Raw genomic sequence first — 17,845 nt, forward strand, 5'->3', positions numbered from 1 at the left:
TAGGCTAATGACTAAAATTTACACATTAGTTTATAGACTAACTCTCCAACTCAAGGTAAGTGAAAGGAAGAAGATTGTTTGTTTTAACCTCTAATCATTAAAACTTTTAAGACTTTAAGAAGGGGATGAAAACAAAATAAAAACAAACAGAGTGACCAAAATTTAAATTGTTGAGGCCTATAACCCAAAACTTAGCATGCTAATAGTTGTAGCAATGCATGTTACTCGATCGGTCGTATTTGATATGACCAAATCATAAATCAAATTTTAGCCTCTAAATCATGCTAAAATCATAGTTATAATCGTCTGATCAAAGTGTCAACCAAAATTGCATCTATTATAGAGGATTTCTTGATCCAAAAATCATATATCTCTTAATCTTTCGGTTTCATCGAGCCAAAGTTACGATCATTCAATTAAAGTGCTCATCAAGATTGTGTTAGTTCTCGAGGAAGAACTCAATCTAGAGCTAGGGCTACAACATTCCATCAGAGTGTTAACCACATCACACTTGTTCACATAAAACGTTCAATCTAGAAATAGACAATCTAGGATAGTAACAGTAGTATAATGCATTTTACTAGATTAGAGGAATGCATGACACATCTATAATATAGGATTAAGTTAAAGTACTAGAGGGAGTGAATAACACTTTATCATTTTTTTACTATTAATTAGTTTGTGTGTAAATTAGAGTACGAAAATATGTAAAAATAAAAGTGCAACGAAAAATAAAAAATAAGGACACTTTTGTTTACTTAATTGGTTCACAATCATATGCTGTTACTTCAAATCCACGATTCGTGATCATTTTTGACAGACAATTCATTATGAAACTTTCCTCTTATGAGGAATTTTTCGCTTTACAAAAATGGATCAAGAATGGTAAATTGTTACCATCTTAAGAGATTAAATACACAAACTGAAAACATAAATTGCCCATTAATAAAAATTTATTGTTCGTTAATTCATAGAAATTGAAACTGAATCCTTATACTATTAATTCCTGAGGGGAATATAACCACGAATTATATGGAATTATGTGTCCAAACTGTTTGTTTTATTCTTAACTTTTATAAAAGTTGAGCAAGTTTAAAAGTTTGCCAATCCTGTAACGTCATGTACGCGATATATGTTATTGCTGCATTACAACTTTCCTCTGACGCCCTACCTGTTATCTCTTGCAGTATATGTACACGATTTATGTTATTGCCACATTACAGGCTTCCTTTGACGCCCTAACTGTTATCTCTAGCAGAGCGTCATTAATTTTGCGGACAAAGAAATCTTGTGATGTCACATCGTGCCGGACGGAGATATCTTGTGAAGAGCGCTAAACGACTAAGCATTAATTTCATTTTACAAGACAACGAGACAAGCATCGGCAGCTCTGAAGATTGGCGGCTCAAAGCCCCCTTAAGGCGCTGCGGTAGATCTTTATTGCTCTGATGCCATGATCTACACGCGATCTGCGTTGGGACAAGACAAATCAAACATAGAGCACTGGTGTCTGTGCAATGGATGCGAAGCTCCATTAATAAACTCTTCGTCTCTCTTCCTTCTCTTAATTTCGTCTTTAATTGTCTCTCTCTCTCTCTCTCTCTCTCTCGAGTCTATAAAGGAGATATCTCTCCTCCAGGCTCGTCAATCCTTCATTGCCTCCGAAGCCCCGGCCTGCAGCTAGCCATGGTTAGCCCCTTAAATTTCAACGTAGACGTCCACGAGAGATGCATCAAGATCGGGCCATGGGGAGGCGTCGGAGCATGCAGCTTTGACGTTGGTGGATCTGTCTCCCAAATCACGAGGGTCAGACTCCACACAGGCATCATCGTCGACAGTTTCGAGGTTTCGTATGTTGTTGACGGGAACAATGTCGAAACACGACTAGGAGGCACGGGTGGTGACTTCCATTACACTGTTCGTCAAGTTCCCAACATTCTATATATATGGATTATCATTGCGAGTTTTACAAGTTACATGTATCTTAGTCTTAACCATTATATACGATCTTGCAGTTTGAACTACTTCCTGGTGAGTATATCAACTCGATGGTTGGGTCTGTCAAAGATTTCGATGGCGAAACTTGTATCGCTAAGCTCGGGTTTACAACCAACTTAGGGAAGAAGCATGGGCCTTTTGGGCACGGAGGTGGCGTTGAGTTCACTGTTCCTGTCGTGGACGGTCGAATTGTTGCATTCTTTGGTCAGTTCGACAAGTATCTCAATGGGATCGGAGTCTATTTGGCTCCTAATCAATTGGCCATCTCTTGATCTGCTAGTTTTATTTGCTCTAATAATTAAATTGTGTTTCTTTCATGAGTTTTAGTTCTATTTTTCGACAAGACAAGATATGGTAGTATGTTTTCATTTGATCTAACACAATCAAAGATCTTCGGTCTAATATGATATTTTTCTTATGTCAAAATGCAAATGCAGAAGGCATGCGTATATTTTGTCAAAGATGGTAGATGATAAAATTTTATCCTATTTGATTTTTTTATGTCATAAATAAAGTTTTTTTTAAAAATTTAAGATGATAAAATAAGTTGAACCGAATTGATAAATTAGATTTTAATTAAATGTCCAATTGAAGTCTTAAGCGTGCAACGAAGCTATATATATTCTGGCTGAAGAACAATAATTTCTGAATTAGAAAGCATGAGATCCTTCAGCCTTGTCAATCCTCCATTGCTTGCTCCAAAGCCTCGGCCTGCAGCTAGCCATGGTTTGCTCAAACGTGGCGCGAGAGATGCATCAAGATTGGGCCATGGGGAGGCGTCGGAGCATGCAACTTTGACGTTGGTCGATCTGCCTCCCAAATCACAAAGGTCAGTACTCCACACAGGAGACATCGTCGACAGTTTGGAGGTCTCCTATGTTGTTGATGGGAATGAAGTCAAAACACACCGACTAGGCGGCGGTGGTGGTTCAATACACGAGGTACGTACGTGAAGTATATATAACATATCTATATATATATATCATCGTGCGAGTTACAACAAGTTAGGATTTATTTAGTTTATATATATAACCATAATATGACGATCTTGCAGTTCGAACTAGTTCGTGGTGAATATATCAACTCGATGGTTGGGTCCATCATAACTCAATGGAGAAACTTATATTTCTAAGCTCGAATTTAAGACCAACTTCGGGAAGAAGCATGGGCCTTTTGGGAAAGGAGGTGGTGTGGAGTTCACTGTTCCAGTCGTGGACGGTCGAATTGTTGGATTCTTTGGCCAATTCGACAGTTATCTAAATGGGATCGGAGTCTATTTGGCGACTAATTAATTGGCCATCGATCTTATTCAGTATTTTAAAAATTAATCTGCATGATCTTCTTCAGTCGTGGGATTGTTTTGAATAAATTTGATAGTTTTCGATAAATGGATGATCATGCAACTTTGATGTACTTTGGAGTTTTCAAGCTCTTTTGCTCTAATAAATTGTCTTGTTTCTTTCATGAGTTTTGATTTTATTTTTTGACAAGACAAGATATGGTAAGTTTTGTCAAAGGTGGTAGATGATAAAATTTTATCCTATTTGATTTTTCTATGCCATAAATAAAGCTTTTTAAAAATTTAAGATGATAAAATAAGTTGAACCGAATTGATAAATTAGATTTTAATTAAATGTCCAATTGAAGTCTTAAGCGTGCAACGAAGCTATATATTCTGGCTGAACAACAATAATTTCTGAATTAGAAAGCATGAGACATAGAAGTAGAGGTAAAGCTCTTTCCACCATCAAGCCCCAGATGAAGAAGAACTGCTTAGGAAATCAATAGCTATGAATTCCTTGGTTTTAGATCCATAGCCATTTTCTTGAAGAAACTCAATGCATTGGTTCGTTGAACATTTCTGATGCACAACACCGAACTATCATCATTGTTTGAACATATTGCTTCTTCCTCTTCTATTTCAGTAATAAATTTTATGATAAAAATATTTTTCATAACAAAATTTATGACGAATTTAATATATTATAAAATTAACACAAAAGTAATTTCCATTGCAAAAAAGATTGTTAATTTGCGACAAAAATATTTTTTGTTGTAAAATTGATTGTAATTTTGTAACGGAAAATATTCGACGCTAATATTCATCCCTAATTAATCAGATTTTTGTAGCGCTAGTTTTTGCATTTAAATCGTTCCTAATCACAGAAAAGATGTTGAAATCGAAAGATAGAAATAAAAAGAATAAAAGAGAAAGATCTATTTTCATATAATTGTTTCGTTATATTTATTAATTATCGTAGATTAACAAATCTATTTTCATATATTATTAAAATAATATATAATAATAAATAAGATAATATATAATATAGTAATAAATGAGATAATATATTATTATAAATATGATAATAATATATATGAAAATAAGAATAAATATGAATGAGATTGTAGTTCAAATATGTTAATCATCAAAAATTTAAAATCAATTTTTGATTCTTATCTAGATTGCTATCTTTATCCTTATTACCCCTGATAAATTTAATCAGGTTGATGTTGAATGTTGAGTTTATTGAGAATATCTTTTCCAACTAGATAGCCAATTAAATCTTCTAGAGCAATCACAACCACCACGATATGAAGATCTGACATGTGACATGGTTTTAAACTTTCCCTTTGATGGACAATAAAAGAGATAAAGAAGTTGCCATTTGAAGGCTAGAACTTGATCCGTCGTTGGAAGAAAGAGTAGCAGAAAAAGAAGATTGCAATTTTTTATAGTTGAAATTTACTAGAGTAGAAGAACATAAAAAAGAAAATTTGTTGTTGTGTAGTGAGCAAAACTCAAAAAAATGCTTGTTGTGTATTGTTCTCTGGTGACAATTACCACGGATGTGAGAGGTGATATTTGAGAAGACGCAGAAGAAAAGAAGCTAGTCGGAAATTACCCCAAGTCATGATCTAGATCCTAAGGTCTTTCTTCAATAATCTTGATTCCCTCTGATGAAGATGGAGGGAGAGGTTAACAAGGAGAACAAGATGACACACAACGGGAAAGCCATGAAGGAGATGCACACGTTGATAGACACGGATATCAAAAGGCCATGAAGAAGGTGTGTGCATGAATAGATGCGGACACCAGAAGGCCATTAACAAGGTATGTGTGTGCATAAACGCAGACACCGAAAGGCTATGAAGAAGGTATGCACACAAATAGACTCGAGCATTGGAAGGCCATGAATAAGGTGTGTGTGCGGATAGACATGGACACCAAGCAAATGCCAAGGTAGTGAAAGCCAAGCTAGAGGTCTTGGATAAGTCCAATGCCAACACCGATTGGTGCCCAACTACAGGCTAGGGTCCCCTCCGATTGGACGTGGATGATGGTAGAAAAGACGTCGACAATCTCGATGATGATGACGGACAACAAGGAGGCTTCATTGTGGAACCCCATAGTCTGGAAGAATACCGACACGTAGTACATGATGACATTGATGTCGATGAACAGTTGGAAGATATGGAAAAGGATCTCCATGATGAGTGGCAGGCGGCTTGACTTCTACATTGTAAAAAAGGAGGTGAGAGATCTGATAAGGATCTTGATGAAGAGTGTCGGTAACTAGGGAAGCAGAAAACTCTAATAAACCAATAATCCCTCATCTAATGGTAGTCACGTGAGGCGGACACAATCTAGCTATTGTCGATGGAGAAGGCAACGGAGATGATGTCCTTAATTGGTGAGTCCGGTAGCGAGATCCAAAGGCAAAGTCACTCTCCCAGGAGCCGGATAAGGAGAACTAGTTATCGGAAGAGAGGATCATGCCTCAAAAAATGATGATCTTGGACAGCATCTGCTAGTAATGTGCTCTTATTGTAGGCAGTTTTGGTAACTGCTTACCCACGGAGTTCGCACGATCTGCACTCCGTGAGGGATGTGGCCTCTCCCTATTAAGAGGGAGAGGTAAGCCCTAAAGGGGGTTGCTGCGGGAGAATGCTCTGCCCCCCCCCCCCCCCCCCCCCTCCTTTGATTAGAAGAGCGTCCAAAGTGAAGCGAGGAAAGAAGGATAGAGAAGCATACCTGGCTGCCGAAGAAGGAGATCAGTGAACGAACCAGGTTGGATTTGGTTTGTGAAAACCTAAGGATCTTTCCCTTGGTGATTCCTTGGTGATCGTTCCTTCGACGTGAGCATCCCAGCCAAGCAATCCCAGTAGAGGCACGCAACAATAGGTATATCAACACTTATGAGGTACTTGCCCATGGTGCCGAAGTTCTAGTGCTTCCCGATGTTGATGAAGAAGGAGAGCAAGGAGGTGGTAAGGAGAGGATATGCTTCTGGTCCTCATGGAGTGTTGAGATTAAAGACAATCCTTGCCTCTGCTAGCACTAATACACCAGATCCCATCAGAACTCCGAAGTTAAATGTGCTTGGGCGATAGCAGTACTAGGATGGGTGACCCCTGGGACGACCTCTTGTTGCCACTTCGTGGAAGAGGAGAAGAGAAACTTGGCGGAGTGAAGAGAGAAAGAGAGTTGGGTTCCCCACGACCACGGGATGTGCCATGGGCCACCTTTTTTTTTAAGGAGAAGAAAGGAGTACAACTCTTGGTGGTAGAAGAAAAGAGAGAGGAATAAGAATAAATAATGAAAGAAGAGATTACTATTGATCAATAGCCACAACCGTCTCACCTTCTTGATGGTGCACTAATGATAGGTGAGTGTCTCCCTGTTGTCTATTCCGCTGAAGAAGAGTAGAGCAATGCGGCGGAAGAGGTAGTAGTCCTCATAAGTATTGGTGTAGGGTCTGGCTCTCTTGTTCTTGCTAGAGATCTCCTTGAGGGACCAACCCTTGGTCTTTGACACAAGGAAGATGAAGAAGAATCTAAGTATGTTGGTGAAGGTTGTTGGGTTGCAAGGGTGCAAGCATAGTCCCGCATCTAAAGCACATGGAAAAGATCATGGGGTTAAAAGGATGGAAAGTATCTCCATTGGTATGAGGCCTTTTGGGGAGAGCCCAAGAACAAAGTCATGAGGGCTTAGGCCCAAAGTAGACAATATCATGTCATTGTGAAGATATTTTAATTCCATTCGGACTAACAAGTGGTATCAGAGCGAGACCGCTCTTCACCGGACTAACCGCCGGATGAGCCATGATCCAGATCTAACCATGTGCTTTGAACCTTAAAAACAAAGGAAGTGGGTGCTCCCGTGTCTGAATCAAGAGGACCAGACACCAAGTGAGAAGTCCTAGTAGGTCGGGTGGACCGAGGGGCAAAAAGTCCTAGTTGTGGCTAGGTGAAAGTCCTAGTAGGTCAGGTGGACTAAGGGGCAAAAAGTCCTAGTTGTGGCTAAGTGAAAAAGTCCTGGTGGGTCAAGGATTCAGACATCAAGAACGACGTTGAGGGGGGTCTATGGTCCTTTGTTTGAGGGGGGGATTGTTGGGTTGCAAGGGTGCAAACATAGTCCCACATATAAAGCACATGGAAAAGATCATGGGGTTAAAAGGATGGAAAGTATCTCCATTGGTATGAGACCTTTTGGGGAGAGCCCAAGAACAAAGCCATGAGGGCTTAGGCCCAAAGTAGACAATATCATGCCATTGTGGAGATATTTTAATTCCATCCGGACTAACAAAGGTGAGGACGATGAGGGCTTTGCTGATTTTGTTGAGCTCCTGGTTCAACGTGTAACTCTTCATGATGAATGTGATAATAAGGGCATCGCCCTTGCTGAAGGCGGCAGTAATAGCCTGGCAGGTGAAGCGGATTCTAGTTGGGAAGAGCTCCATTGGCAACACGAAGGTGGTGTTGTTGGGCCGAAGTTGGTGAAGAAGAAAGTGAGAGTGAAGAGGGTGCCATAATAGTTGCGCAAGTAACCGTATTGGATGCCCATGATCAGCATGAACAAGGACATCATGAAGAAGTCGTTGAGTTGGATCAAATACCTTCCGATCCTTTCGATATAGTAGACGGTGAACCAGTAGTTGAGGAAGGTGTTGAACATTGATAGCATTCAGACGAAAAAGAGTCACTCGATATCAACAACTTAAATAAAGAAGAGACATGACAGTGGAGAACTAACGTGCTTGTACACGGGCGAGTTTCAGGTTTTAATTTTAAAATCCGACTAAACCCGATCCGCCCGCCTATTTATATACAAATAATAAAATATATGTATACATATATTAAAAATGATTTGTTTAATAATAGATAAGGACAAAAAAGAGGGGTTGAATTATTCCTAATTACCTGGACTTGGACTTTGGTGTTGAATTATGAATTATCCTTGTTTTTCTGTATGGCCATGAGATGCTTCCTATTTTGGTATGAACATTGTTGATTAGTTATAAAACTGTGGATTGTATTTTAGACTCTTTTGTAGACGCTTATTATATCAATTATCATCCGTAAAATTCATATTTTTACATTCGATAACCCGCCAATCCGCCCGCCCGCCGGCACCCGCCACCCGCCGAATTTGATGCGAAAAAAAATCGAGTTGGGTTTAAATTTTATTAACCCGCCAATGGTGGGTCGGGTGGGAAAATCGCACGAACCCGTCCGACCCGCCCGCTTGCTCAACCCTACCATGCGAAAACAAACTCGTTTGACGATTCTACCTACTAGAATCGAGTATACCTTCGATGCGTGCCCTTCGCAATCCCGACAGCAACTCTTTGCCTTCAAGGTCGTCGGATCTCAGCACGATCAGAGTGTTCGCGCCTCCACGGTATCCACACGAACACTGAGATGGAGAAGAACCAAACTGTGGTGCTAGCCACAAGAGGAGGTTCGGCCAAGAAGAAGAAGAGAAGAAGAGGAAGAGCAAGAGTGTCCAACAACCCCTTCATCAAGAGCCTCTCACCCTCTTTTATAGCCCACCATGAGATATAATGGATGAAGGGGAAAATTAATATAATATTAATTCCGAAATTAATATTTTATTAATTCCAATGCATCTCATGCAAAAGATCTTTCTCCTCTTTTAATGAAAGATCATGCATCTCATGCATGGCAATCTTTCTCTTCTTTTAAGGAAGATAATGCAGCTTTTTAATTATCATGCATCTCATGCATGATAACCTTTTAGTCAAATTCGAATTTGGCTTGTGTGACTTGAGTCCAACTCGAGTCTCACACAATCTGAGCTGACTTGAGTCCAACTCGAGTCCAGCTCAATCCGAATTGACACTTAGGGCTAATTTTAACAAATCCCTCTTATCAGATGATGTTTACAGCTTGGGTGTATTTCACAGCTTCAAATGTTATACCTGTTTCATGCTTTACAAAGTTTGTTAACTGTTGGATCAATTATTATGGCAATACTCTGTTATAACTTTTCATGTCTTAGTAGAGGAATATTAATGATGGGGCATATTTAATCCAAAGTAACTTGTGGATAAGGGACATGTTTTATCATTCACCTGGATGCATAGATTTTATAGAATGACACATTTCAGGCAACTATTTAGCCTCTTTAGCAAGTCTTCTATAGCAGTTAACCTAATGGAATTTAGATATCATGGTCATCTCTAGCTATGCTTAAGTTAAGCAACTTTTTCCTAATGTCTAGTTCGGGGAGATTTCCATTTTATCTATTGCTGAATTGCCTTTGTTAGACATTTTCCTTCATAATGTTTCTAGTAACACTTGGTCTTTGCAAGTTTAGCACCATCAACAATTGCCAATGGATGGAAGTGTGCAGGGACTAGAGCTCGAATGTAAAGATATGGAGTTTGCTCCACAAATGACTATGGCCTTCCATGTGCAACCAATCCAGCCTAACTTGCACGAAAGCAAACGATGACAATATCTCACATTTGTTCGGATGTTGTAGATGCTAAATTATCTATAGAAGGATTATCTATAGGTACCTTCTGTATTTTAACATGGGGAACTTGCTATTGTGTTTGAACTACGTCACTGAAGGTGTTATATTGTGCGAATGAATGCTTGTTTTTACCTAACCATGAGTCATGTATAATAATTATGTCTTGGAGCAAAGCTTGCATTGTTATCGTAATTGTGTCTTATTTTGCGTTTCTTCTCGTCCTTGATGACTTAAACTTTGAATGGTGAAGTGGTCCTCTTGATGTAGCGATGGAAAGAAGGATCATGAAGATGAAGGTTCAAACCTGATATTATCTTTTCTAAAGCAGAATATATGTTTTTCCTTGAGTTAGTTTATTTGTGTAATTTATTTGGGCAGAGGCAGGGTGAGGCATGCGCCATGCGCTTGATGCCGCATGGGAACAAATGCTCGAACTGAACTATTTTCATTTAGGAAAGCTATTTTTTTATTAGAACATACTGTTTTATGAAATAATTTAATTTAATTTAAAAAAATTAAATATCAAATTAATTTAGTTGTGAAAAATGATTATAATTGAATTAGGGGTAATATAGTAAATGTTAAAGTAAGTAATGTATTATAGAGGTCTTTTTCCTTTCATTCACCACATCATAATAAATCTTATTTACCTAGTCGATGGATAGAATTTGCTTCTCACCTCCCTTTATATTAGATTGAGACGTCTGTGCAACTCTAGCAGTCATTTTATCTTATTAAAAAAAATGATATTAGATATACAATTAGAAAAGCTAATCATTGTTAACGGTTAAAGATATTCAAGTTTAAATTCTTATATCTAATGCTTTCGATCGATGATCGACAAATGTGTTATCCTTTGACTTGTGTGTCTTAGTAAATATCTCATAACAAGTAGGAGGTCGTTGTAGTTTATTTTTCTAAATAATAAATAATACAATTAAATTAAAATAAATGATTGATAATTAAATAATTCTTATATGAATATATTAATTATAAACTCACCAAGTATATGTCATGTTCTACGATCAATCGAGATCCAATTGTATACTTTATGGATCTAATATGCTAGGACTAACCAGCTCAATATTTCTATTGGTTCGAGTTGTCACTGAATTTGACTATCATTTTTTTGCAGTCCAGATGGCTTAGCATGCAGTCCAAATATCATTTGGTATAAAAAATGGTCTTGTTCCATTTCTTCTGCATTTATATAGCAGATCCTTGTAGAGTTTGACACAAGCATTATTCCATATTTCTTTAAAAGCACCTTGTGCCTTAGCTTTCAAGTATATTTTTTGCTAGAATAATAAGTTCACAAATTAGCATAAAAATAAAACTTCTCATAATAAAAATTATTTATCAAAAAATTGTGATAAAAATATCTCATTCTCTAGTTTACATGTCTCCATGCAATACTAGAAGGACACACATTTTTTTTAATTTGTTAGAAATGTAAGTCGTCACTCAATATAATGACCATTTGGAGTAAAATTATATTTAAAAAATTATAAATATTAGGCATATGTACAAATAAAAAATTGATGAATTGAAAATTACTAATAACACCAATATTTACTAACCCTCAACAACTTGCAAGACAATCTGATCACTAGGTGTTGTTACATGATCTGACATATTTATATCTACACAATAATATTATAACATATACACATTTGAAATAATCATCAAATCAGAACAATAATTCCTAATATGGTATAACTAGTGAAATCTACGTGTAAAAAAATAAACATTTTAAACTTGTTCTGAATTGATGAACAATAATGTTAATATTTAATCATCATACAATCTAAATTATTAACATTAACATTTTGTTGGTCCTCTTCGCTAGACTCAGTTAGTTCAATAAACTTCTCACTGCTGGACATCTCTCCATCATCTATTTCCTCGTAAGGTACATTAACATCCACAAGTAAGATAAATATTTATTGATTCTGAGAATCTACTAACTGTATCTCCACTTCTTCATTTTGAAATGCATCATGATGTTGAGTCGTGATGGAATTCAATATTTCTAGGGTCGAGCGAGCCTTCATTCGAAAACTGCTAGCTCTTCTTCTCTTTGTCAAGTATTCAAGATAGAAAACTTAACCCGCTTAAACTGCAAAAATAAAAAGTTCAAACTTGTTGAACATTTTATTTGCATTAACCTCAACTAAATTATAGTTTGAATATTCTAGTACCTACTCTTAGAGTCGGATCATACCAAGAATATTTGAATGACACACACTTTTTTATGGATAAGATAGGATATTCAACCTCTATGATTTATTCAAGTCTCTTGTAATAATCAAATTCAAAATTATTGTTGTTGATAGATCCTTTTATGTAAACACCAAAATTAAAGGTTAATCTATATGAATCCTATTGTGTCATGTGAAATTTGAAGTCATTAACATAGTAACCAAATTACACTTTTCTCTTTTGGAGAGGTCCAAATGTAAGATTAATTATCTTTTCATCTTCCACATTTGATATTCTATGATCGTCATCTATAAAAATAAGTATAATATAAATTAGACCAAAATTTGATATGGATGTATGAAAAATAATTTATTCTCTAACTTATATAGATTTGAAACCACAATGCAAATTCAGTCTCTAACTTTTTCTCTACCTCACTTGCACTGATTGATGGATTTTGTATTTGTAGTTATTGTTCGTAGAAGCTATGATGGATGGAAGGTAAATTTAAGACAATTGGGATACCAAAAAATATAAAGGGATTAATATTTGATTATATCAGTGAACTCACCTTATGTAGAATTTGACCTCGTCACAATTCAGAAGTATGCATATTCTTGCAGCATGGTATTCTTATTGATTTAACTATCTCGAAACAAATGCACCCATTGGCTTACTAGGAAACTTGAAAATAGAAAGTATCATTGGGTCGATCGACTGAGTATCATCAGAATTTCGACAATACTTGCAATGTCTGATTTTGACATTATCAGTAAAATAATATGAGCAAAAAGAAGTTGCTTCTTCAACCATATAAATATGACATATTGACCCCTCATCTCTTGCTTTGTTATGAATATTATTCATTAATTTTCTTAAAAATCATTTAAATGGATACATCCATTTGTACTACACATGACTAGCTAGCTAATTGTGTCTCGTAAGATAAGTGAACGGGTAGATATTCTATTGAATTAAAAAAATTTGGTGGAAATATGCACTCAAGCTTACATAGTATAACAGAAATATCAATTTCTAGTCGAAGCATATCAGCTGTCATAATACACTTCGCTGTCAAATATCTAAAAAATAGATTCAATTCTGTAAGTGCATAGCAAACATTATTAGGTAGTAGATCATGGAAAACTATTAGAATAAATCTTTGCATAAACACATGTCAATCATGACTCTTCATTCCAAATAATTTTAACTTGTTCATATCCACGCATCAGGCCACATTGGAAGCATACCTATCAGGGAATTGATTTCTTTCAATTAACTACATAAATCTTACTTACCTTCTTTGTCTAATGTATAATAAGTCTTTGGAAATTGATTTATTATTTCATTCTAATGTAACTCAAGCCTGCTGACTAGTTTTTTTAATTCTTTATATGATTTTGCGATGTCTTTAGTTCTTTCAAGAACATTTATCACAATATTGAAGATATTATCAAAAAAATTACCTCAATATGTATCACATCTAAATTTTATTGAATGAGTAAATACTTCTAATATGACAGCTCTTAAAAAATACTTCTTTTCTTTCAACCATATTTGCACAACCTAACAATGTATTTATTTACCTTATCATAATTAGGCTCAAATACTGGTATGAATCCATAACTATCTATTTGGTCAATGATTTCTACACCTAACTGGATTGTTGGTGAAAGTTTTCTGAATACAACATTCTTTATGAAATTTTTCTTATTTCGCCTAAACAAGTGTTTAATTGATAAAAATTTATGATAATTATCAAACCAAGATACCTTCCTACTGTAAGGTAATGAAAATGTATCAGACTCTATCATGCAATATGACCATGCTAAATTATCAATCGTACTCCATCCCAATAACATTGAGTATGTTGAAAAATCATTGATCGTCCATAATAAGGTAGCATACAATGTAATATTGGTTTTACTTACAACATTATAAGTCTCTGATCCTATATTCCATAATGCATTCAATTCGACAATTAGAGATTGCAAAAAAATATTTATCTTCCCTTTCAAATTTGTTGGACCTGGAATAAGCACAATAAGATACATGAATTCATCTTTCATGCACGTCCATGGCAGTTTTAATTTTTTTTATTATATTAGTTCTGACATATATAAATAAGTTTAATTGGATTTAGCTTGCTTAGTGAGAAAGAATAAAATGAATCCATTGGAAGTAATCATTCTCTCTAAGAATAATGTGAAGGTTATGGGATAATTATCTTTAAAAGCTCTTTATTTTAATTATTTACATGAAAGATTAAAAGTTCCTGAGCTGAATTAGATTTGTCCAAGAATGATAAAGAATAAGCAAAAAAAACTTATTTGTAAATTTTAAAGAAAATTTTCTAATAAAATTTTTTAAAAATTAAAGCTTATTAATAAATGGAGATTTAATTGTATTTTTGTAATTAAAATTTGGAGCGTTTTAAGACTTTTACCAATTACAAGCAACTTGCTTCATTAATTAATGACACTAGAATATTAAATATATAATTCCTTTTTCTATTTCAAGATGTAAAGCTTATTTCCAAGGAGATAGAAATGTATTTTTTATCAATTTATAATTATTATTTGATCTTTCATATAGGACTAAAGAAAATTAAGGTCCATATATACAAATTAAATAACAATGTTTTCAACATACCCTCAAATGTTTATTATAATTTTTAAATACCCTCCTAGTGACACTTAATTAGTACAAGTTAACACAAAATGCTCTTTAATTTTTTTTTATCTTACAATTAAAAAATCTTCTATCTAAAACTAAAATATCTATTTACACCATTTTAAATTATTATTTAAATTATTTACTTATTAATAAATATTTTTTAAAAAATCATAGCAAGCATTTTGTTGCATTTTATATTAATCATGCCTTATAAGTAATTATGAAAAAAAAACATACAGTTCATAAAAGTATCATACTTATAAAAGTTCACAATTCTAACCATAAAAAGTACTGATTGTTAATTATATTGATCATTGGCTTTTTTTAAAAAAAAATAATTATTCACTAATCCTTTCAGTCTTATTTGATCGAAGTAAGAGTACTTTTATTTATTTATCTTAAAGTAAGAGCACCTCGATTTTTTATTATATCAAAAAAAATTAAAAACTAAAAAGAAAAAAGCACAAATTAAAACTACACAGCTCTTATAAAATTAAGTAGAATATTAAATAATAATATATCAAATACAAAACTATTAATTAATTATATAAGATATAGTTTAATTAATATGTATTCATAATATATATATATATATATATATATATATATATATATATATGAAAACTTAAAATTTTGACAAGCGGTTAGTTCACTTCATTATTTTTGCCTTTATAAATTTTTTCTTTTTACTCCTAATTTTACCTACTTTATACATGTATTATATCAGGGCGATCGACGATTTTAGATTTGGATACATAAATTTTAAATTTAAGGGACCGCTAAATGGCAAAAATAACTAATAAAAATTTAATAATTAAAAAAATAGTCATTGAAAAGACTCGAACTCGAGTTATATATAAAAAATAAATTTACCCTAAAGAATCAAATGTGTTATGGTCATAGAGAACGGACCCCAGGGAATCAAATCCGGGTGTGGCGCATTGGGTGAGACTTGGAACTCAGCCGCCTACCCATTCAAGCTCGGCTTGACTCCTAGGACCCGAGGCGAATCCCCGTGAGCCTCCAAGGCGAATCCCCATGAGTCTCCGAGTCGAATCCCCGTGAGCCTCCGAGCCGAATCCCATGAGCATCTGAGCCGAATCCCCGTGAGCCTTCGAGCTGAATCCCCGTCGACACTTGAGCTGAATCCCTTGTTCAGGTCGAATTTGAGATCGAATTGAACCCCCTCGCAGACCAAGTTCGAAGTCCTCAGGGATGCGGGTTCCTAAGCCCGAACCGAGTCCTCAGGAGGACCCGATTCTCCCAGTTGGCTCGGTCACATTATTCTTATGTGAACTCGGCCCCGACTCAGTTCAGCGGACTGCCTTTTTTGCTCTTCGGTGTTCTATTCCATTAAATACCACTCCTCCCATCATATGGTTATGGGTGATACCCTTCTGATATGCCTGCAACCCATCGCGATTATACTCTAACAAGTATACATGAAATGACCCATCAGCCGCAAATCAATGATGGGACAGATGCTTTGATCATCTCATTCCTTCTGACACGATCCATATATACCGATGATGGGACATTGACCTTAGGATATGACGCGACTCCCCTTTTATAGACATATAAGGTTTGTTCTTCTTGAACAAGAGGTATGCGCTCTCACATTTTCCAACTCCCTACTAGCCTTCTGCTTCGTCTTCTTCCATCCTCAATTACTGATTTAAGTATCGGAGTGGTCGAGCCAAGGTAATTCCTGATTTTACCGCTAACAATTTCTGTATTTGCAGGCCTCCCTGGTTTCACGACCTTTCTCCCACACGATCTCATCTGAGCTTGGTGCTGAGAAGATGATGACGAATCCAAAAATAGATTTCAACAGGAATAATTACTATTATTAAAGGAGAGGGGAGTCATGGCCCCATCAGTCCATGTGTAAAATTCATTTTTAGTGTTAATTTTGGAAGATCAACACCACCACTAAGCTACTTTTCTTCTAAAGTCAATACCACATTATTGTCAGATGGTATTAATTGTCTTTGTATCCTTTCTATACCCACCAACGCATGGATCTCGTGCATCTACCGAAGTGTCAACGCTCAATCGATGGAGCTTTTAAGGATCGAATGAATGGTACTGGTCAGATTAATTAAAATCATGCATGTCTCCTAATTAAAAACGCTCAGCAACGGATTAAGAATCATTTCTTAGTTCTTGAGTGTTCGATTGGCGGGGATTATTCGAGAGCCTTTAAATTTGTCTCGGTGCTCGCACTGTTGCACATGCACTGCATAGGGAAGCATGCAGTCAAAAAGAGGCTTAATTTAGATAGATCCTTCATATTTTCTGACTCCACCAAGAAGTTAGACGACCAAAGCCATGTGAAGTGCCGCAGTGTTTGCGAATCCAAAACGCAATTGATCTAACTTTAAGTGTCTTTTGATCAATTGCCAAAGATATTTACTACGATTGTATTATAATATAAAAAAATAGCTAGTGCATGAAGACTTCATCTATGTATAATTCAGAGAAAAAATTAGTTCATATGCATTAGATTATTTTTTTTGGTATTAGGCATCAGCCAATTATATCTAATAAATTAAACGTTAATAAATTAGAAAGTAATTTTCTAATTCATCTCGATGAATAATTTAATTAGAAATTAATGTATAATTTTTAAATTATTCTGTAAATTAATTTTTGAAATTTTTGGAAAATTAATTGAACCTTTTATAAGTATAAATAAAGATATCTATGTACCTTTTGATTGTATAAATTAATTATTTTTTTACAATTAAACTCACTTCAATTAATTGAATAAATTAATTCTTAACTTTTTCCGGATTAAATTATATATTTATTAATGTAATTAGATCTTAATTATTTCATAATTAACACTTAACTATCCAATTATCCTCTCTCGATCTACACATCTCATGTTGAGGGTTTGAGCTTCTACATGCTTCCGAACACATTGGCAATATATCTAAGTAATCATCTTTGTGATCTCACATGAAAAATCTTATAGATTGACATTTTGCATGATGTTGAAACTATCTACTATTTTAAAAGTGATGGATTCCACAAAAATCCTTCCATAACATAGTGATCGTCCAATTTTATCATCTTATATCATGGTATACCCTTACAATTTGAATAAATGTTTATCCTAATATAGGGCATGGTAAATATTACTTGATAAGACTGTGACCCACTTGAAGAAACACTAACTTG

General features: G+C 35.1%; 1 protein-coding gene across 1 annotated transcript; it reads left to right on the forward strand.

The window, feature by feature from the left end:
* Window positions 1-1,686: 1,686 nt before the first annotated feature.
* On the forward strand, window positions 1,687-3,290 carry LOC141831093 (mannose/glucose-specific lectin-like). The gene is given in 7 exon segments (XM_074718528.1): window positions 1,687-1,917; window positions 2,016-2,202; window positions 2,663-2,735; window positions 2,737-2,830; window positions 2,832-2,939; window positions 3,053-3,105; window positions 3,107-3,290. Coding segments are annotated over 7 exon segments (930 nt in total).
* The last annotated feature ends 14,555 nt before the right edge of the window (window positions 3,291-17,845 follow it).

The sequence above is a fragment of the Curcuma longa genome, chromosome 6, assembly GCF_044706935.1.
Source record: "Curcuma longa cultivar G26 ecotype Majalengka, Jawa Barat chromosome 6, ITB_CL_G26_1.1, whole genome shotgun sequence".
Lineage (NCBI taxonomy): Eukaryota > Viridiplantae > Streptophyta > Magnoliopsida > Zingiberales > Zingiberaceae > Curcuma > Curcuma longa.